Raw genomic sequence first — 23953 nt, 5'->3', positions numbered from 1 at the left:
AATCTTCAATAAAAATTGTATCAAAATAAATGAGATAAAAGGAGCAGCAGATGGAACAGATAGTTACACTTTAGATTGCTTCAATACTACTAGTTGGAAAAGTTGGACAATTTGTCGTGTAAGGACAGCTAAGAATTCTCATACAATTTTCTCCCTAACAACTTTCTTATTTATAAATATATATACACATACCTACACACTAAGAAAAAATATATAAATCGTATCAACTTTTTACATGTTTAGTGTCACCATCAAGTTATATCTCGGCTTGTTACTTGTTACTTTTTACATTAAATAGATTTTTTTTCTGTTCCACATCCAAGTAACCGAGATAAGAATAACGAGCAATAAATTCTGTGTAAATTATGCGTTAAAGTTTTGGCAAAGTAACGTCCCTGTACCATACCCAAAGTTGTAAAATTTACATGAATAGTTGTGTGTTGGATCGTGAATTGAATATCGATATTTACTATCGACAATAGTAATCTCAACATTAACTTTAAATCATATTAAATTATATGCTGCGACTATGTACTGAATGTTATTACTATTTATTTAAATTTTTTACCGAGAATTTATACAACATTTGAATGGAAAATATACATTTAACTTGTTGCTATATAGCTGGTGGGAAAACTTTAGCTATTACGAGTTTAATAAGTTAATTCAGGTACTGTTGCCACCAACCAGAGGAAATTAGTCTTTAATATTGAAGATAAGCCGAAGATGAAAATGTTAAACCGAGATGAGGTGAAGGAACGAAGGGGAAAGGGGTGGAAGGAAGTTTGATACGCAGTGACGCGTAGTTATCATAATTACAAGCTTTGATGTTAGATCACAAAGTAACTTTTGGCAGTTTGAATTTTTTATTTATATTTTTTTAGTGGGGATGAAAAGTTTTCTACTGTGGAGTAATCGATTTTTAAAATCGAGTTTCAGTTTGTAGATTAGTAAAATTATTGGTGTAATTGAGTTACGTACTTGTTACTGCAGCCTTCGTTGAGGAAATAGAGGTCCTTGACAAGGAGACTGAAGAAAGGAACGACAATTCGCTGTCTTTCGTCGGTAGCACCGACGCTGCGCCACATTGCTGCTTTTAGAGTGCTGCGGTAGCTACTGAAGTTGCTGCTAGGGTCCATTTGGTGCTCGAGAATTGAGAACTTTGCCGACTGTACTTTTGACCACTGTTTCGATAAACAAATAAATATTCATATATATATTTTAGACTTACTATTACTTTTATATCACGAGTTTGAACCTTCTTACACTTCAAAAAATCGGGACCGAATGCGGGGTGAACTGGATTTTATTTAAATCCGCATTCATTCGGATTTTGAGTTTTTATTTTTTAATACTCCCCTTGGAGATGTACATGAAGATCGGAACATTTTTCGCGCAACGAAAATGAAAAATTTATATAATTTGACTGCTTAAGGGGTGGCCTGAAATTTTTAGCCGACATACTAGCGCATGTACGAAACATTTCAAAACTCTAGATCCAGTAGATTTCTTACTTCTCATTTTGTTTTTTGATTTTCGTTTCACGAAAAACGTTCCGAACTTTAGGTACATTTTTGGAGTGAATTTTACTTCAAGGGAATTAACTAAATACCCGATCATCTGTTCCGCATTCACTTAGAATTTAACCCGCGTTCACTCCGAAAATTTTTTACAGTATAGGAGCCACCCATAAATTACCGGTTCTTCGTGGGGGAGGGGACTAAAAATTTAAGGAGATCGATATTTTGAAGCATTAAAATAAAAACTATTTTTTGGACAGTACATAAGAACAAGCGACTGCTTATTAGTGGGATCATGAATAAATTTTCACGCGAAAATTTTGAAATTTTTTTTTTAAACAAATATTAATAAATTTACTGACTGAAATAGAATTCAGTTTAATTAATAAATGAGTGTTTTAATTACAGTCGTATTGTACTTATTATAATTATTGGTTTATAAAAAATATATATATAATTCAAGCTTTTGATAATTATTTATTTTATGCAGGTAGAATAATTAATTTTAATTATTATTATTATTATTATTAGTATTAATATTAAAATTGGCTCGTATCGAGAAATACAACTAAATAATTAATGAATGCTCTATTTGGTAAATTTATGTAATTTCCCATTAAAAGTCAAATTTAATTAAGGACTCAATGGTACTTAGAATTTATTATCAGATTTATTATCACGAGATGCAAAATAATAAATTGACAAGTGGAATTAACGATAAATTTATAGAGTAAAAAAAGAGAGGCGACATTATTGAATTAGTAAAACGAAACAAACTGCCGCGGAGTGTTTTAATTTATAATATGAGTAAGTAGTAGTATGAAAAGTTTGTACAGGATGGAATTTCATGGCTAGTGGGTATAATGTATGAGGTTGACGTGGGGCAAATAATTTAGCGGGTGGTATGAGCAGGAGACTAGGGTTTGTATGGCCAGAGAATAGATATGAGTGTGGGCGCGTGAGCAAGAGTTGACTACGACAGTAATTGAATTAACTTCGAGGATGAAACTGTCGCGGAACTCGCACGCGGGTCCGATGCACAGTATTAATTCCGACTGTCTCCCACCATCAGCATCACCAGGATCACCAGGACCATCGCCATCATACGTTCTCGAGGGATTTAATTCAGCTATTACCATGTGGCCTGCGCACACGAGGGTTTATCACGCGAGAAATTAGCATCGTTAAATGTCGAACGATCACTGCTCTGCATCAGTTCAAATTATATATACATACATACACACTGTTTTCACGTCAAGTCTATACATATGCATATATATATGTTACATACTGTCTGTCAAATTTTACTATTTAATTTAATTTGTCTGTTAATATGAGACACTGGAAACATATCAGTAATTTAATTGATTACTAAATATTTATTAAATTCAACCTCAATAACAATAATAATAAACTATAAAAAATCGGGAGTAGGGGAAGGGGGGGCAAAAGGGGGTAGGATAGGCAAAACGGGGTACTTCCAAAATTTGATAAAAAAAAATGTTATATTTTAAATGGTTTTTAAACATTCCAAAATCACTTTTGTAAATATAATTAAGCGTTACTTTGAATTTTTTTTTGTAAACTTTTTCAAAAATCAATTGTCAGTTGAAAAATATTAATGACGTTTGTTTTATGATAAAAACTATTAAAAATTTTTTTTCTTCTTTTGTCTCCAATGAACATGTAAAATATAATTTTTCTTCATGTAAATTACTTAAAAAAAATTCAACTTAATAAAATTCATTTAAAATCCAGAAATTTTTTTTTTTCCTTTTTTAGGGGGTACCCCACTTTGCCCGCAGAAATGAAAAATTTTTTTTTTCAACGGTAACTGAAAATTTCTTCTATTTACTTTGAATATCTTAAAAAAAAAAGATTTAGCGTATTTGAGTCCTCGAAAACTTGGAATTTCCTTAAGTACCCCCTTTTGCCCCTCCCTCCCCTAATTACGGATTTTATTTAAAAGATTTCGGAGTTTTAGAAAAAATCACTTCGCATATGGAGTAAATAGGAAATTTGTCTTTTCAGGGAGTGATTTCAGAGTGATCTGGATTTTATATAAATCCGCATTCACTCTGATTCGGAGTTTTAATATTAAAATAAACTTCCCTTTGAGTGATTAAATAAGTAGTCACCCGCTCAGCAAATTTTTTACAGTGTAGTAATAGAAAATTTTATCCTTTACGGAATTATTTTTTCTAGCGCGAATTTCAAAAAATTACATGATATTTGATATTTAATATTTATTAAAAATGAACGAAAAAAAAATAATAATAACAATAACAAAGGTAAAGAATAGCAGAACACAATAGGAAAAGAGTAAAAGCTTTTTCACTAGTGATTTAAGGCTTTCGATTGTACCGGTACGAGCACTTCGAGAGCTCGAAGAAGTGGACAGGGAATAAATGTGTCCACATATATCCACATGTACATAAATATATATACGGCGCACATGTATACGAACAACCGGTGAATAAAATCCGACGGAAGTAGTCGCGATAAGCGGCGTAGGTACTACCGGTGGTAAATTTCCATTAACGAAAATTACGAGGTTTGAATTTACCAGGAACGAATGTTGGTAACAACGTTTTTGCAATTATTTCCGTCGCGGTGTCTCATAAATCAAGTCAACCAGCCAAATGAACTTCGAATAACGTCCAGGGTGTTTTCGCAGGCGGGGCTGCTGCATTGCACGAGCTCCCAAGCTTCTATCCCGGCTTCCCCAAAGCTCACGGCTCATAACCTACACACTGGATCTTGGCTGGATCCTGGCGTACATCCGACCTCAAGCCGGCTCAATGGTATCTCGATTAAATCCCAGAGATAGTTGGCGAAACTTAAACATAATTAAAAGTTCCTCAAGACTGATCTCTGTTCCGAAGTTCTCGCGATCTCGACACGTCACTTTGATAAATTACAGATTAATTTCGATGACTTTTACACCCTGTTCTGTACTTATTTATTTTTTTATCATTTCAACTGACTACGCTCTTAATGTATAACATTCTAATAAAATAACTCAATCCCCCATTAAATTTAAAAATTTAACGACTTATAAAAAAAAAGTCGCGCGCTTTTAATTAAACGAAACCGTTCAACAACATCCGCTTATTGTCGCAGACAAAAATAAAAAATAATAATAAATTGCTTACAGTTTTCTTTAGCCGTGAAATAGGAGACATGTTTAATCCTGCAATAATGGCCATTAAGGAATTAAAGTTGCCTATGTTGAAGCATTCCCTGGCCGTTTCGATCCAATATTCCACGACGCGGACTCGCTGTTTCTTCTTAGCGTGCTGGTAAAAAATAAATGGATTAAAAAGTAAATAAAAATAAAAATATATAATTTAATTTTAATAAGAAAAGTTGGCTGATTACTTTGCAAACTTCGGTCGCGACAAAGTAGCTCAGTCTGTTGAACCACTGAACGTAGGATTCTAAATTCCTCGTCTTCTTCATGTCTTTGAAGGAGGTCTCCAGATGGGGCGATTCCTACAATATAACAAAAGATAAAATTCAATTGCTGCAGCAATACACCGACTGATTAATTGTGACATTGTTGTTGTAGTAGTCGTTGTCATTTAGTCTTTGTGTTGTCATTGTATCGCTTGTTTACCCTCGTAACACACTATTATTCTCTACACTACTGTGGAGAACTGCAGTGTACACTAGGGGAGTAGGATCTGTAGTATCCATTTGAGCCAACACACAAAAGTGGGCGGTGGGTGTTAGATGAACTCACCTTCGCAAATGCCTGTACAAACTCTTCGGGTCCGATGTACGAGAGTCTCTCGAGCTCGACGTGGGTCAATTGTTGTGCCAGTACTGTTGCCGATGGACATAATTCTGTTACGTCGACCTGCAAAATAATATTTATAATACAATTATATATTTGCAGCTCAATTATATAAATACCAAATTTTATATTTTTATGTACCTGCCCGTGTAAAAAAAATTCGTTCCAAAAAGATTCCAAAAAAGTTCCGCACGTGGAACTTCTAAACATGAGACAGATTAGAACTTCGAATGGAACTTTTTTGGAACGTTAGTAATTTTGATGGTAAGATAAATTTTTTATGAGCAAATTTAGAGTCAAAAAAGGACGTTCTCGGAACTTTTTTGGAATTTTTTATGAACGTGTTTTTTTGTTCTATAAAAAATTCAACAGTAGTGATTTTCGAACTATTTTGGCATGATTCTGGAAGGTTTTTATTGTACAAAAAATGCAAAAGAAGTGATTTTGGAATGTTTTAGAATGCCTTCTTTAGTCCATAAAAAAGTCAAAAGTGGTAATTCTGGAACTTTTTTGAAATGTCTATATAAAATTCCAAAAAAGTTCTATTCGAAGTTCTAATCTGTCTCATGTTTAGAAGTTCCACATGCGGAACTTTTTTGGAATCTTTTTGAAACGAATTTTTTTTACACGGGTGAAGATCGGAACGTTTTTCGCGGGAGGAAAATAAAAAATCAAAATGAAAAATTAAAAATCCACTGGATTTAAATTTCTGAAATTTCTGAGCCTGCAATTGCAGCCACAGCCAATCACCTCTGAAGTATTTTTTAAGCAGCCAAATTACTTGAATTTTTTCATTTTCGTTGGGCAAAAAACGTTCCGGACTTCAGGTGCATATATTTTTTATTTTTAATTAGAATTTTTTCCGAACCGCTAATTGACTACTTGGTCGAAAAATAAATTTGAATTTGACATCAAAATTTCTTAGTTTCGAATCAATAAATAAATTTGATTTATTTTTAGATTGAAAACTTAAAAAAAAAAAGTTCTAGTGTAAAAAATGGTAAGAAAAATATTACCCGTAATTCTTACTATTTTTGTAACTTGACTTGAATTTATTTTTATCATTTTTCACTTCATATATCGAGAAAAATTATTTTTGAAATGTAGGTCAAGAATAAAAATATATTTTTAATTAATTTTCTTTCTACAGAATTTAATTACTGGTAAATAAAATATGTGAGTACGTGAAGTGTAAAGACAAAACAGCAATTTGTGTAGACAGTAGAACAATAGTTAGCACGGGGGTGAATTGAGTGATTTTACAATCAGTATTATTTGGTACAGTAGTAGAGTAAGTAGAGTAGAGGCGTGTCAGGAGGGACAAAAAGCAATACTTGAAGACGACTCACTCAGCAAAGACACATTGTGAGAACACGACGCTTGCCTTTTACTTTTATGGCAATCCATCTATATTTTTTTTACAACCTTTTTTCTTTAACACAGTCGTCTTATTCCATTCGATTTAAAAATGATATTGGTGCCGCGGTGAAACCGCTCAAAGAGAACCAGCTGAGTGGTTTCAAAGGTAAAAGACGAGTGAAGTGGAACGTTTCTCTTTGACACGTACTGTGACTTATTCTTTTACTTTATATATACATTCTTTTATTTTTTATTACGTCATGAAAAATGAATCCATTGACGACGTGGTTGTAATTACGACTGAATAAAAAGAAATTTTTAAATAAAAATTTTTATTCAAATTTAAATTTTTGAAAATAAACGTGAATTATTTGAATACTAACTATCGCATAATTTATCTTAATACAAAAATAAATTGTTGTCTATATTTAGATTTCCATTAAGATAACAATAAAGTTGAGACCGAGATAGTTTTATTGCGATATATATTATTCATAGCCGCGAGATTGGGCATGCGATCATGAACAATGCAGGATAATAACAATAAGACGAAAAAGTACCGTGGATAAATATATATATACATAAATAGCTAACTACTGTGCTATAAAAGACGGAAAGCTTTTTTTAGTGCAGCAAAATAGTTCTCTAAAATGTCCATCTTAGGATGAAATGCACTTTTATACGCTCTGTTTCCTCTATTTTTTTATCCTATACGTGTCCTTTCATCTTATGTCTCCTTTCATTTTCTTGTCTTTCACTTCTCCATGACCATGACAAAAAAAATATATAAAAAAGTAACGTGTGTCTCTGAAAGTGCATCTTTTTCTCGAGAGTAAGTACTTTTGTCCCGTGTGTGCTGATCTTACATCTAATGATAATGCTCACGTTTATCAAAGTCCGATCTTTTTTAAATCTGAACAAACGTTCAAGTATTAAATTATTTTTTTAAATTTAGTGCACTGTAAAAATTTTTTGAAGTGAACGCAGATTAAATCCGGAGTGAATGACTGTGTATTTATTTAATCTCTTGGAGTAAAGTTCATTCTGAAGGGGAGTTTATTTTAATATCAAAATTCTAAATCGAACTGAATGCGGTTTTAAGGGAGAGGGGGGCAGAGTAGGCCCCTTAAGGAAAGTAATTATAATATTATTAATTTTTTTTACGCGTTTACTTTTTTTAGACCCTTGATACTTATTTTTACTTCATCACGCTGCGTCCATTAAAATTGAAAAATCAAAAATTAGGGGCAAAATGGGCCCTCCAAAAAATTTGGGATTTGATATTTTTTATTCTTTACACGTGTGATATTTGCAAATAACTATAAAATAATTGTATTTTAATAACATAAAAGTCATTTTAATAGTCTGCTGCGATATAACTTTAAAACGTAATTTTATTATCTTTAACTTTCTTAATAAATTATATTTAATCAACAGTTTTGGTGGTCTATTTTAGCCCTCATTATATAAGAAATTTCGATAAGCTTATTATCCGTCCGAATTTATCGGCGTATAGAAAATTTTGAGGGGCCTACTTTGCCCCCATATTTTTTGAAGTTTTGAAAATTTTAAGGGGCGTAATTTGCCCCCAGGGGCCCACTTTGCCCCCTCTTCCCCTAAATAAAATCCAGATCACTCTGCTGTAAAAACAAACTCCTGATTTACTCCGAATGCGGAGTGATTTTTTCTAAAGCTCCGGAACTCCGAGTGAATTGGAATTGAAATAAAATCCATAATTACTCCAAATTCACTCCCGATTTTTTACACTGTGTGATACGTGTTCTGATATTAATAATAAATTAGGTTATGAAATAAAACGAGTTATTTTATTATTACTTTGATTACTAACCGAATTAACACGTAGATCATTGAATTTACATACCACATCATACGTCACAAGTTTAAGTGCACCGTTAATTTTATTTAAATTTTTTTGTATTTAATTAAATTATTTATTAAGTGAAACCACTAAAATTTTTGATTACGGAAGTTAAAAATAAATAGAAAAAAATAATGGTAATAAAAAAGTTTGTTGGAAGATGAAAATAAATATAAAAAGTATGTTTTGTAATTGAAAGACACCGCATAGAAAAAAAACTCGCGAGTTTTGCATACCTTTATATCTATATATATATATATACATGTAACTTTTTTTTTTACAAGAGAGGAATACAAAGAGAACATAGAATTGCGTGTAGATGAGAGAAAATTTAAAGCCGCAATTCTGGAAAAGCGTGCGAAATCGAGAGACGAAAATGGCTGCTGTGCATGAGATCTTTATAAAAAAAAATAAAAAAGAAAGTTAAATAAAAAAAAAAAATAAATGCGGGTCTTTTAGACTTATGGAAAGAGTCTTTCTTGAAATGAAGCCACGCTTCACTCGACGGCGACGGTAAACGAGAGCTTTTAAGCTTTGATGCATATTGAGAAATATTTTATTAATGTTATTTACTATTTATTAAATATACTCAAGAAACATTCTATTAGTAATCATTTTTTAAAAAAATTACAGTCTATTTTATTACCAATATATTTAAAGTTTTTTCTACTGTTTTTTTGATGACTCTGTTATAGAATTTTTGCGCTTCGTATCATTTATTATTTATTAATAAATTTTGAAAGCATTCGCTAATTTAATTTTAAAATACTGAAGCCTTTATAAAATACCGTTTTTTTATAGCGCATGCACTAGAAAAACAATCAGTTAAAAATAACCCGGCAAATTTAAATAAATAATGATAACAACTAATCTGATTACTGGAAATAAAAAGCATATTTACGTAAGTAGGATTATTAAATTCTGCTAATTGCGAAGAATCATAAAATTAAACGTAATCTGTACGCAGTGAAAATATTAAATAATAAATAGTAAATAAATCGGAGCTCTTTTAAAACAGGAAGCAGCTTGAGTTTTAATGAATTAAAAGATTATATTAATGTAATTAAAAAAATTAATTTTACGACTCGAACTTGTTGGCTCTAAAGTACTAATTTTGAAAATAATAAAAGACTACAATAAACATTGTATAACGACCTTACTAACTCCAAATAGCTTTTTCTATTCATATAATATCTATATATATATGCGTACATACTCAGCGGAATTGTGCAAGTGGCAGCTGTTGGAAAAGAGAAGTTGCAAGCAAGCTTTCACGTGTGCTACCACAATTGTGTCTAGAGTAATGAGTTGCAAAACTGAGGAAACTTTTTTTTATTTTTTTTTTTAACTGAATAAACAACGAATTACGGTCTGTTCTTATCCTCAACTGAATAAAGTCGAGTGTTGTTAGTGGAAAAAAAAATATATAATAATCTATCGATTGTCTACCTCACGGTTGATCAGTCAGGAGTGATCACTTGACAGTTGAAATTACGTCAATTGCAATCGTTGTTTTCTTATTTTTTTGTACCTGTTAGTAATTGGATAAGATCGAGTCGGCGAGATTGAGTGGGAGCTAAAAAGCTGTATTTTGTATTTTACTGTATCGTAGAGATTTGAGTGGATAATGTGAGGGGTAAAACAGGAAATGGAAGGCGTGGAGTATTGAAGCACGAATGTGATAAGGAAAATTAATTTTGGTGTATGAGAATTGATGATTAGTTATGATGATATGATACTGGGAGGGATAATAGCCACAAGTAATTTAAAATAATACCTAATGCAGTCATTGTTGGGCAGGGACATTGGGTAGGAAAAGGAGACGGGGAGAGGAAGAGGAATAGAAGAGTGAGGTAGTAAGTGTACTGACAATGATATCAAAGAGTAATTAGCTAGCTGGCTCTGTTAATCACATTAGTCAAATTGTAAATGAGCTATTAGTGAATTTAGGATGCGCTTAATGGATGAACAATAATCGAATTAACTGTCTGCTGTTTACTACTGTCCACTCTGGTTCAAATATCTCAGTCATTTATAATAATTATTATAGACAGTTTGATTTATTGATATTTTTATCTTTTGGAAATTCATTTTTTTAATTTCCCGCTTAAAATATTGCAAATTTTCAAAAAAAGGGAAGTTATTGGTTTCGGTCACAACATTGGTGAACATTGGGGAACATTAGTGAACATTGGTGAACATTGGGGAACATTGAGGAACATTGGGGAACATTGGGGAACATTGGGGAACATTAGTGAACATTGGTGAACATTGGGGAACATTAGTGAACATGGGTGAACATTGGGGAACATTGGGGAACATTAGTGAACATTGGTGAACATTGGGGAACATTGGGGAACATTGGGGAACATTAGTGAACATTGGTGAACATTGGGGAACATTGAGGAACATTGGGGAACATTGGGGAACATTAGTGAACATTGGTGAACATTGGGGAACATTGGGGAACATTGGGGAACATTAGTGAACATTGGTGAACATTGGCTCGGAAAGCGGAAAGTTTAGGGGCTGACCCACAGGGTCAGGCGGTTTTCAGATTTTTTTTTTTAATTATCATATATTTTGGTAATTATGCAACAGTCTACTAGTTCTTAGATTTTTTTAATTTTTTAAATCAAAATTTTTTTCGGCGGGTTGATTTAAAAAAAAATTTTGGATTATTGAAAATAAATATTTGATTATTTTATTTTAAGTGATAAAAATAAATAAAAAAAATGACAAGAGATTGTAAACAGATGAGTGAGTACTCTAGTCTTTAGGAAAATTTTTAAAAAGTAAAATAAAGTGTATGGTTATTTTATTGCAAGTTTATCGAAGCATTATGTGGGTTAAAATAAGTTGCTCACCTGAGTGAGTTGTTCTGTGGCAGCTTCGGTGGCAAGTCTAGACAATCCCTCCTCGTAGCGTTCAAGTGCCGTTAGACGTAGCAATAAATTTTGCAAAAGAGCTGATACTTCTTGTCGCGCGGCAGCGTCCACGGCAGCCACTTTCTGGGTGATAGACCTCACGTGACCCATAACTCGCTCGTCTCGGAAGTCATATGGAAAAGTTTCCGTCCACTCGGCGAGAAGTTGCACCAGTCGTGGGACGAAACGCTGCAGCCGTTCCTGCCAAGGGTTAGGAAAAGTAATTTGAGAAAAAAAATAATAATACTTTAGGTTTGACAGAAGCTATTACATAAATACGGCCCATGTCATCGACGCGAATTAATATTAAGAATGAAGAGATATATATATATATATATATATATATATATATATATATATATATATATATATATATAAAAGGAGCTGGACACTCACTTTTCCACCCTCGCCATTGAGGTTCTGCTGATGCTCGCACAGTGCACAAACTTCGCCGAGCAGCTCGTGGGGTTTGATGAAGAGCCGTGCACTCAGCAAAAACGCAAAGAGATATGCCCGGTCTGGATAATAGTCTTCTGTTGGTACCATGTGCTGCACTAGTGCCTCCAAAGAACCTGACACGAGATTACCATCACGATAAACTAATGCCTGCAACAGAAAAAAAATTACTTCGGTTAATATTTAATGAATTATATCATTGAAAGTTGGGATTATTTCCAACACGATAAGAGTTACGGGCTGCTCTTCAAAAAATACACGCCGATTACAAAAAAATAAATTTTTTTTCGGAGTTTTTTCTAGTAGAGGACATCACAATGAACAAAAAACATATATGTTGTAATGGGCTATTCCCAACAGGAGCAAAGTTACGGGCCACTCTTCACAGGAAGACATGGACAGCCTCATCTCCACCCATCTCCACCAAATCCTCATATGGATCTGAACTCAAAAAATAAATTTTTCCGAGGACTCTTCAGGGTTTTTCTTACTAAAGGACATCATAATGAACAAAAAACGTTTATATTGTGATGGGTTATTTCCAACAGGAGCAGAGTTACAGGCCCCTCTTCATAGGAAGACATAGACAGTGCCATCTGCCCGTATCTGCCCGACGTCGATTACTCAAAAAATATATATTTCTTAGGACTTTTTAGGGCTTATCCTACTGGAGGACATCACAATGAACAGAAAACGTTAATATTGTGATGGGTTATTCCCAATATGAGAATGAAATAAATTGTTTAAAGTTTTTCTAATCGCGGTATTTTTTTTTGAGAGAAGATAAGAGTAAGAAAATACATTTATATAAATTACAAGATTTATGTCAGTTAAATGTCGCGAGTAAAGCCATAATAATCTGTCGCATTTTGCAAATAAAATGGTTACGAGATCAGCAGAGGCAGAAGTAGCAGCAGCGGCATCAGAAGTATAAGAGATGAACGTCGAGTTTTTGTATTTCGAATGAAAAATCCTAGTTTACGGGCGGTAAAGAAACTAAATCCAGGCTTTACGACATCCAGCTAGCGACATTTCTCAGACTCAACATAACTAAAGGTAAGATACAGAGCACCGTCAAACAGATCAGTTAGCTTGCCAGAAACACAAAACTCATGTTTTGTATGTTTATTTAATACTATATCTATATGTTTAACTGTTATGTTTTAGTTGTAAGGATAACAAGCACTTGGGTACACATGTATATAGTATATTGTACTTGTTACTTTACAACGCAAACCCACAATGTAACTTGACGCTTTGAAGTCTCCGTATTCACTCCTTCACTTTGCTTTACTTAATATATATTGCGCTTATTATCATTCTCATTCACTCGGCTTCCGCGAATCTTACTTAGACTCAAACTTAAACTTGTTGTTGCTGTCTAAGTTTTACTTCCCGGGCATTTATTTTGTTTGTGTAATGAAAACTTGTGCTGATTAATTAGTTGCAATAAAATGAAATTTAATAGCCTGTAAAATGCCGCGCAAGTGTTTCAGTTACTTTTCAAGTTTGCCTGTCTCCAATTTTTCCGCACATCTTTTATATATATATTTCTAAATAAAGCCTAGCAATCTGCAGTCTATTAGAGACTGCTCGAGTATCACTACTCAAATTGTTTAATACTGAGCTAATTATTCACCGAATCCTTATCAGAACAATCATTGATGGAAAATTCGCCTGCAACTTATGGATTTTAATATTTCATCGTCAGAAAAATCGTTACTGTCATTTGAATGGGTTCTAGTGTCTGATCAGGGACAGAACTAAAGCTTCTGCGTGCCCTAGTGGCGGTCTGGGGAACTACTTAATTAGAGAGCGGACATATTGCGCGGGATCACCCCTAGGGTACGCATGAGTTCCATCGCTGTCTCCTGTCAGACATTTACTCTACAATACTTCTAAAAAAGACATTAAAAATACCCATGGCATTAGATCTAGTACATAAATGTTGATTTTGTTTTTATAGAAAATTTTTTTGAATTTAATTTAAGGCTCAATTTGAATTCGGACTTTGTTGCTTTATGAAAAGGGGTTGAAATAAAATAAATAATTAACTATTATATTAAATAATATTTACAAAGTCCATGTTAACTCGGTAAATTAATGTTATGTCTCAGAGCCGAAGGCGAGCATGAAAGATGAGGAGAAAACGAGATTTCGTTCATGGCGTGAGAGCCCGAGAATTGAGGTTGCATCAAGAGAAAATGGGTGGTAGCGACTACCGCGGTGGTGTACGAGTTCAACTGGGTCTTGAGGGATTTCTGAAAGTAAATAAATGTTGCATCGTCTGGGGAACTAACGTTTCGAAGCGAATAATGTTACCTTCAAGATTATAATTTATGTAATATTTTACATTTTTTTAAATGTCTATATGTTATTATAATCATACACTTTATGAATTTAATATACGAAGTGTTTACTTAAATTTTTGAGATGGTTGAGAATTTAAATTATACTCGACTTATGGGTTCATATATTAGTGAGTGATTCTAACATAATTCGAGTCTCATCGAAATTTCACCAAGCAGACGATTAACGGCCATCCAACGGGAAAATTAATATCCGCTGTGACAAATTGACCCGTTGACTCGAGAGTGCTGCTGCAGAGGATATTCCCGGCTGGTCCATTATACCAGGAGCGCTGGACTTGAGATGTCGATGGTATATAAGTGCGTGGCTGAAAAATATTCTCAGCGTAAAAGCTCTTTCACTACTTAGTAAATTTATTTTTTTCATTTTCCTCTGCGTTGAATATATTTTTACATATTTTACATTTCCAATTATCTGAAGAATTTTTAATAAAATTACATTTATACTGATAATTAAAAAATAGTTTTAGATGAAACGGAAAACTCGCACAGTGAAATTTTATTGAATATCTTGACAAAGAAATAGTTTCCATTCAAAATAAATATCACGAGATTTCCAATAAATATTATTTTAATTGACAATTAAAATCTAATTTCACTCAAATTGAGAATTTATGAAAAAATTTTTCTCTATCAGTAAAATTATTGTGCAATAGCTGGAATATTTTTTCGAGAACTAAAATAATGGAACCGGGTAAAAACGAAAAATTTTCGGAATAACTTGTTTAATTAAATGAAAAATGCTGGAAAATAAACGAATGAATGCGCTAGGTATCCATACACATAATCCATAAATATAAATATAAATATCAGAGCACATTTATCTAAATAAAAATACCAATTACTATTGCGATTAACGATCGTAAAAGTTATTTCAATTAGTGAAGGAAGAGTGGCCTTTGTGCCAGATAATTAATTTGATAATTTAGCATTCGCACTATTGCTCAATGTAGCTTACTATTCACGCTCATATAAATACTTATTACATCATTAAAAAATTTTTTCATTGCCTTTTTACTCTCCCATAAAAAACAGCGCGATAAATTTATATCTCTGTGTAGATGTATATTAGGGTGATTCATTTCTGCAAAAATTTTTTTTTTTTAAGTGCTCAAATCTCAATCTACATCGAAAAAAAAAAAATTCTCACCAAATATGGGCTCTTAATTCCAATGCTAAGTACTTGCCATTTGATTTCAAAGATTTCCCATTTAAAATACACGTAAATTAAATTACTATTTTTTTAACTTTCTAATACTCAGCTGCATTTCATGATATTAAGGCGGTTTTGGGCGCAAATTGTAGGGCATTTGGTGTTCTTCAAAAGTGCTCATAATTACTTAGCTGTAATTCCAGCTGTTTCACTTGTGTCCGTCGCGGAACTCATTTTTCTTATGAAATTGACCTTTATTGGCTTGCAGAACGTAAACCAATAAAAGTACACTAAAAATGTTAATAGAAATTTTATAGGAAATTTTATCCCCTTCAAAAAAAGTCCTATAAGTCAAGTCGCTAAAGTCCATAGTTTCCGAGTTATAAGCATTTTAATAATTTGAAAAATATGATATCAATTATTATTTTTTTTTTATATTATATTTTTCAAATTCTTAAATTATTTCTGAAGAAAGTTCTCATAAGTATAGGAACCATTCCCATCATTATGGTAAAAGTTCCCATATCGCATGTGAAAGAATTATGGTAATGATTACCATAATATTATAGTAATGATAACTATAATATATATGGGTGTCGTTCCTATAATGAACTTTTCAAAAAAACCGGTTACCATGCACTATAGGAACCATTCCTATAATATTTTGTAATTGTTACCAGAAATTTCTTTCCGTGTAGATGGCAAAGTATTTTATTTTTACCCACCAGTCACTTTATTATAAAGATGGCGGCTATACTTTTGAAATAATAGCTACGAGTTGAATAACGAAAAAAAAATATCTAAGAAAAAAATTTTTCAACAAAGCGCTATTCTGTGTTGGGTCTTTCTTTATCTACGAATCTTTTCAAATGGACTGCGTTCGTGTAGCAATAATGTAACCGACTTAAAATTTTTTTTACCCCATGAGTTGACCCAATAAAAACATGTGATTATATATATATTTGTATATACTTTTTTTTAGTTACTGTAATTTTTGGTTTTACTTTTTCCCAACTGTGGGTTTCGTAAAAAAACCCTATAAAGTATTCATTGTATCGAGTGTGTGCTATACAAAAAAATATTGTTTTCGATGATGCATACCCGCCCGCAAACACCAGAAAACTTTTTGGAGCTGAATATTGCGTAGAGTTAAAATTTTTTACCGTGGGTTACTATCGCCAAATTCAATGTAGTAATTGTACACAACAAAGATAGATTTATAACAGTATAAACACAATATTGCGGTGATTACTACCTCAAATTTTTCACATATGCACTGAATACACAGAGTAGTAGTTGGATTTTCATTTTTATTTTTTTTTATGAAATGTATGGTATAGCAGAGCTGCAGATTAACCGAAATGGCCATTGAAATATTTGTTGAATATACATGAAATATATGAAATCACAAAGCCGTTTTGGTAGTTAAAACTCACTTGTATATTGTGTTATAAATATAAACACGTTTATTTAATAAAATACAAGAATGCAAAGTCTGTTTCGAGCTGCAGCAAAACAATATTAATTAAAATTAAAAATATATGAAATATTGTAATACTTGAGCTGAAAAGGAATTAAATTTCGCGTTCATCCAAGCACTTCTGTAAGCATTGTTAGTAATTTTTAACGCGTATACTTGAATGGTAGTTGAAAAATGTTGGCAACATCAAATACATTTTTCAAATGGAGTATGAAGAAGTATATGAATTTATATGAAAACTCAAATTTTCATAAAATTTTATTGTATAGATGGAAAATAAAGTTCAAAATAATGACCTGCTAGCTTAATACTGAGCTGCTAATAAGCTATGTCCTTTTAATCCTTGCCGTAAAATATTTTATTTTATGCGAAATTACGGTATACCCAAACCAATCATGAGAAGTCTTAGTAGTAGGGATCAATGGATCAATTAGGGGAGGATTAGGACTGAGGTAGTTGGTCTAACAGTAATTTAGTGTGAGGCTCAGAGTTGATTGTACAATTACTAAGTACGCTAGTGTCAGTTTAGATTTTTGAAAAAGTATCAAAAATTATTCATTATAATTATAAATGCAAAGCTGCATTGATAATTTTAATTAGACGTTTCAAACTATTGATTAAAATAAAAATTACGGACCAAAAGACCAAGATGGAAAAATTCATTTAATTGCGTGAATAAATTTTTTTTTAAATGAAAGTATGTAATTTCCATTAAATGGTGGGATTTTCTATTTGATGGTTGTGTAGAAAAGGCATCTATTTGACGTGAATGAATGAGTTTGAGAATAATTATTTTATGTATTCTATGTAAAATGGACTTTGAAAGGATGCAATTAACGTTTTGACCCTTTTAATTATACGCAGATTATTTACTCGGTTAATAAAAATGCGGTGAATGAGAAGGGTGTGGAGGATAAAGAAAGAGATAATTAGGGACATCAGGTTAGCTATGGTAATCTGGTAAACTTAACGTTTCTAGCATCTTGTTGGATGCATCACATATCTCTATATGTGTACCACATATATATGTGCATAATGTGTTAGTACGAGAGGCCATGCCTCGCTCAATGGCTCTGGAATCATGTTTACCAGAGCGTAGCATGGCATTTCGATCCGTGGTCCAAGGTAATTATGAGTCGCTCGTCTGCATTTAAAGGGGGCTTGGACGACCCCATCTATGCTATAGCCATTGCATCACATGACCTACGTGACGTTAACTTTACGTAAATTAATTCGTGATGTTCGTTGATCTAGTTAAAAACACAGCTTAATTAATTAAATCTCTATTCCAACAAAAATCTTAATTACTTTTTATTAGAAAGAGTGATCAAGTTTCAAAGGAAAAGTATCAAAGTCTTATATTTTAGTATATAATTTGTTTTTGCAAAATAGTTTCTTGTTACATTGAAATCGGATATAATTTTTTTTTAATTTTACAGTTGGAAAAAAAAATATTTTGTCGAAATTTGAGTTTTTCACTCCAATTTTCAAAGCTCGTTATTTATTTTGAGTTCTTCATTTTAATGCTGTACCATTTTAACTTTTTTTTTTTTACTTCTAATCCCTGATCCCTTTTTTCGGGTATAAATTTCCGAATTTTGATAATAAAGTTGACAATAAAAATTTTATCATAAAATATATATTCATATATATATGTACTTTATTTCTCAGTCCGTCGAAAGAGCGATTGGTTATTAAAAATCCGGCATTAAAAAATTTTTGATAAGTCCGCGAAAGTAATGAAATTATAAAAAAAAAGCAGATTTTGCGCTTAACGTTTATCAGAGTGAAAACGAGTGCTGGCGATTGGTGGTCGTTCATTTATCCTCAACAGCGTGACCATTCTCTCCTTCCGACAATCCCTTTTTTTTACCTCTCTCTTTTCATTTATCGTCCAGCCATTATTTTTTTACACTTTTTCACCATTTCAATCTCAATTCTGAGGACCCAGCGTCGGTCTGCTCTCACTTTACACAGAGTACCTATCTTCAGTGTCCATAATTCAATTTAAAACTGATAGAAGTTTTAATTTTGTGTGAACAATGCCTCAGTAAAATTATTCAACCAAAAATTAATTTCAAGTTATAACTTTTTATAATAATAATAATAATCATTTTTTTCATTATTTTTATTAAAAAACTTTTATTGCCGATATAATATCTCATACTTTTTTGTAATCGAAAATTATGAAAGAAAATTATATAAGATAATTATATTTAACATTTTATCGTCTCTATAATTTTATAATTAAGAACTTTTTTTTTCCTATTAATTAAATACTTTTTCTTATTAATCTTGAATTTTATTGAAAGAAAGTAGTTCATATCTTCATGGTAATAAATTGCAAATTCAATCATCATATATTTTCCATAGATATACTTTTTTTAAATTCACGGCTTCGCAATTATTATTTTAGATAATTTTTTATCACACCGATGACATTTATGAATATAAACGAGCTTTCGTCGTATATTTATCTATATATTTAAAGGTATAGTCTATCGATTAAAATTCATAAAAAAATATTTAAAATTAAATACTTTCATGTATAATTAACGACTCGATACTCGATACTGAGAGTACCTGTGCTGGTGCATGAGACGTGAAATCGATTTTACAGCTAGACAGACCGACGGCCGGGGATATTAATTAATCATTGATAGTCATAGCCTCATTGGAATTTGTGCGTTCAACATTTCCTACATTGTATCGATACTTCAATACATATATAAATACATTCACAGTATATATATACATATATAACTACAAGTCAAAAGCAAATCGACAGTTCTTATCGGAACTTTATACGTGCAGACGAATATTAAGCGGGAGTCGGCCATTCGTGGCTATAAACTCTTGTCTGTCGTCAATACAACACAATAATTATTATTCCTCGATACATATTTCATAGATCACGTATCACATTCCCCGAGGATTTGACTCCCAATACGTTCAATAGCCATTTCAAAAGCAAACAAAATTTTTGTTATTTTTATTTCTGTTTTATTTAAATATTCAAACTATAAGCTTCCCTTTTATATTTTTTTTTTTATTGAGAACTTTGGTCCGGAATTCCAATATTTCAAGACCTCGGAGTCAAAGTAAAAGCGGGAATAAAAAAAACCTCGGGCATTTATTTAAAAGAAATAGTAAATATTTAGAGTGTAGTGTTACGAATAAATTCAAGAGATAAAGCGTTAAAGAGAATGTAAATATAAATATAAAAGTAAATGTAAATGGTTAAATGGTTGGTTAGCAAATGACATAAAATCTCTAGTTGGTATCGTTGGTAATTTCCGGAAGCCCCCGGTCACAATGAATATTCAAGGAGAACAAAGACGCTCTAGAGCTGTACCGGTTGTACTTGGGAATGTTCTGACCGTAAAAGACTGCGAATAGGGATTTCTCTGTTAGGAGGAAGAGGGCACTTACGTGTTCCGTGTTTATGGCGACGCCGTCCCGAATGTCCTGATGGTCGACGGCTGCACCGTTGACCATTCCAGGACCTGTGCCGGCGCCACATCCACTTCCCAGTCCCTTTCCACCCACGCCTCCGGCTGGAGTCTGTGGCAAGCTCTGCAACGGGAAAAAAAATCCGCGGACATTGAGTTTTTTCCTTGTTCAAAGTTAATCCAAGTTGTTTGTTTGTTTGTTTGTTTCTATTCATTTTTACTCCTGATTGTGTAACTCATAATTTAGTTTTGTTTCCGCGGAATCAAGGGAATGTTAATTTTAAATTTATTGTGTGGAAGGATTTTTTAAAATTTATAACTGCACGAGCCTTTGTTGTCACTGGGGATTATGTAAGAGGAAAAAACTTTTTAAAACATTTATGAGATGATTCTTTGAGTATCTAAAAGTATTTATGGAGTGCAAAGTTGGGTAATCTGATGAAAGTTTGAGCTTATACGAGACGCCATCATCGCCGCAGATCGATTTTACGAAGAAAGAAAATGCTCGGAGAAGGCGAAATAAAGAAAAAAGATTAAGAAATAATAAGGTTATAAAGTAGAAGAGGAAGAAGAGAGAAAGAGGAAGAGGAAGAAGAAGAAATAGGTACGAGTGAGGCTTTTCGAAGCAAAGGAAGTTGATCATTGGAAATCGACATTGGCTTTTATATTTTTATTTATTTTTTATTTCATCATCATTATTATTATTATTATTTTTTATAACCCCGATAGTATATTGGTAATAACGAAAAGTGTTTCACTTTCAAAGAAATATAAGCTATAAAGAACTTGTAAGAGGGTTGCTCTTTACATCGGACTGTTCCAGTTATCTTTTTTTACTTTTTTATAAATTTTACTCAACTCCAGCCACTTTTCGTTAAAGTTGTTCCTCGGTATTGATGCTCGTCTCGGCATTCCAAATCATGTTTGATTTTATTTTCCGACTCTCGTCCAGTTTTCCCTTTTCCTTCTCCTTTGGCCCTCATTCTCATTTCTTCTTCACCAGCGAAATTTGAATTTCCCGCACGTGCAATAATATTTCAACTAACGAGCTCGAGTGCTATAATTTTTCTCAAGATTTAAAAAAATATTCACAAGCTCTAGCTCATTTCGAGTATCACTCACTTTCTTTATGTCTTTCGCAATTTCATCGGATTTTTTTATTAGACTTCATATTTTTCGCGACTACAGTCCAGATATTTATATGTATTTCTACATACATATTTATAAAAATTCATATTATGAGCTCGAAATTTATGTGACAAATTTTCCAACGGATTTTGTGCACGTTTTAGCTCTTGACACAACAGTCTTCGTTATTTTAACAAAAGTGCTTTTGCTGAGCTTGAGAATTCATGGAAGAAGATTATCATCGCGGGACTGAGTGTATGATGATGGAAAACGCCAAAACTCAAGTGTAGTTACGTTTTTATAAGTGAGCGCAAAGGCAAATAAGTTAAGATAAGAATATTGCGAAGCGAGCGAAGCATGTGTGCATGTGAGAGTCCATGTATTTTCATGAACTTTCGCATACGAAATACGGAAAGCACTTTTTCATTGCATTCTTATGTACACAAAAGGATGCGAGGAAAAGATGCAAACGTTCATAAAACTCCCGGGATGTACTTAAGTGTATTGAAGTAAAGCTATAACATATACATGTTAGTAAGAGCATAAAATATATGAGATTGTATTTTTTCCGTTGAATTATCGAATTATATTGATAGTATTTCATCCTCGTATTCTTGAATTTCGAATCTATATTTTTAAATTCACTTGCTGTTGGTCTTTTTGGCTGTAAAAAGACGAAAACTGAGAATAAAGAGAACAAGACGAAGAAGAACAAGTGTTGCCATAAAATTTCAAGTCTCCAGCAGAGTGAAACAATATGCCAAAAGCAATCTTAAATTTTTTTTCATTTTTTATTCGATACTCGTATTATTTATTTTATTTTTCGCTGGCAAGGAAATGAGAGTGACAAAGCTCTTGAAGAAATTCTACATAGAGCTTTGTAATAACCTGAGCCCTTACTCTTACCTTCGCAAAAAAAAAAAAATATATAAAGCTTGGCTCAGTGATTCACTTTTTTGCCCCATACTACAGCTAACCTTAACATCATACTTTTTTTCCTGCGGCAAATGACGATGAAAGAGGAGAACTTGTCGTGAAAACTAAATTTTACCTTCGGAAGACTGTAAAGTGCAACGTAAAAGACTTAGTAACTCACTTCGGTCTGACTTTCTTGTAGATTGCGAGTTTCAGAGCTGATAAAGGAGAGACAGAGCCGGTGATGCTGTCTAGGGTTGAAGGAATGAAAAAAAAATAACTATGATATGAAAATAAAAGGAGCGATGGAATTTATTCGGCTTCGAATATCAGCCCATGATTTTTTTTTTCAATCGCAAGTTTTTTTGGAAAAGCCGGCAGCTGTAATACGGTTTCATTGTTAGAAGTTTAATTTAATGTCATATCCGGAATTATGATTATCAATTTATATAAATATGTATGCATTCCATATATATAATAAAATGGGTGACGGTTAAAATAACACGAGGGAAGCTTTTTCACTAATGGCTTCTCTGCAGATCATGCTTGCGATTTTAATGAGATTTGTAATTACGAAATATTCCGTGCATTTTCCTCAGCTTCCCGCTAAATAACATCCAGAGGGAAAACTAAATGCTTGAATTTCTATATTACTCTATAGACTATTTATAATATATATATATAAGTACACTGAAAGTAATGTTCATATTAATATGATATATTTAAAAAAAAATAATTTACCTAGAAGCAAAAAAAAGCATCGATTTTAATTAACTGAATTTAAATGGGATGGAAAATAAAATTCGAGCAGAAATAAATTTTAATTAAATTTTAAACATAAAAAAATCTAAGATGTTAATGTTATAATTAAACTTTTGTTTTATTAATTTATTTCTGCTAATGTACTTTGTTAGTTTTATTTATATATTAAATTGTCGTCTTCTGCAGCAGAATTGTGCAAGTAAGTGTGACAGATATAAAAAAAAATATATATAATTAAGAAAAAACTTTGAAATATATATATTTTTTTCCCGCGAGACTTTTTCTTATACAAAGAAGAAGACGAGAAGAGAAGACTGACTGTCGTTCTTATAGTGTTTCGTAAAAGTTTAATTACCTAAGAAATGTCGAGCTTAGTCTGGCGCATTTTGCCTCTTTAAATTGTTACAAACTTTTGGCACAGCCACTACACGGGGCATGGAAGTGATGAGGGATAGGAGGACAGTAAGAAGAGGAAACAGGAAGGAGAGATGTTGAAAAGTGGATGTTTAATGAATAGGAATAAAACTCGATGAAAAGTGTTGGACTAAAGTGCACCAGCAGCCCATTGGATTCCGTGGGTAGTACTTGAATAGTTACTTTAACAACTTGCTTTAACAATCATAGATACCAAGTCGTCTTGGTTTTCGAGGCTATTTCAATACCGACTACTTGTTGAAGTTTTATTCTACTCGAATACAATAAAAACATTGTCATCTTAAGTCGTTAATAACTGTTTCTATTTTTTTTATTACAT

The 23953-nt window shown here is 32.3% G+C and overlaps 1 protein-coding gene across 1 annotated transcript in view; it reads right to left on the bottom strand.

Annotated features, from left to right (window-relative positions):
- Nucleotides 1-23953, bottom strand: part of LOC130675449 (uncharacterized) — a 188385-nt gene that overhangs the window by 4674 nt on the left and 159758 nt on the right. Inside the window, exons 5-11 of the mRNA XM_057481145.1 lie at nt 20375-20518; nt 11881-12090; nt 11425-11685; nt 5266-5382; nt 4902-5015; nt 4676-4819; nt 982-1184 (exon numbers count right to left, since the gene is read on the bottom strand). Of these exons, the coding sequence (XP_057337128.1) occupies nt 982-1184; nt 4676-4819; nt 4902-5015; nt 5266-5382; nt 11425-11685; nt 11881-12090; nt 20375-20518 (1193 nt within the window). The remainder of the gene's footprint in view (nt 1-981; nt 1185-4675; nt 4820-4901; nt 5016-5265; nt 5383-11424; nt 11686-11880; nt 12091-20374; nt 20519-23953) is intronic.

This window comes from Microplitis mediator, chromosome 10 (genome assembly GCF_029852145.1).
Source record: "Microplitis mediator isolate UGA2020A chromosome 10, iyMicMedi2.1, whole genome shotgun sequence".
Taxonomy (NCBI): Eukaryota; Metazoa; Arthropoda; class Insecta; order Hymenoptera; family Braconidae; genus Microplitis; species Microplitis mediator.
The sequence above is the reverse complement of the archived record's forward strand: the minus strand, read 5'-3'. Positions and strand labels throughout refer to the sequence as shown.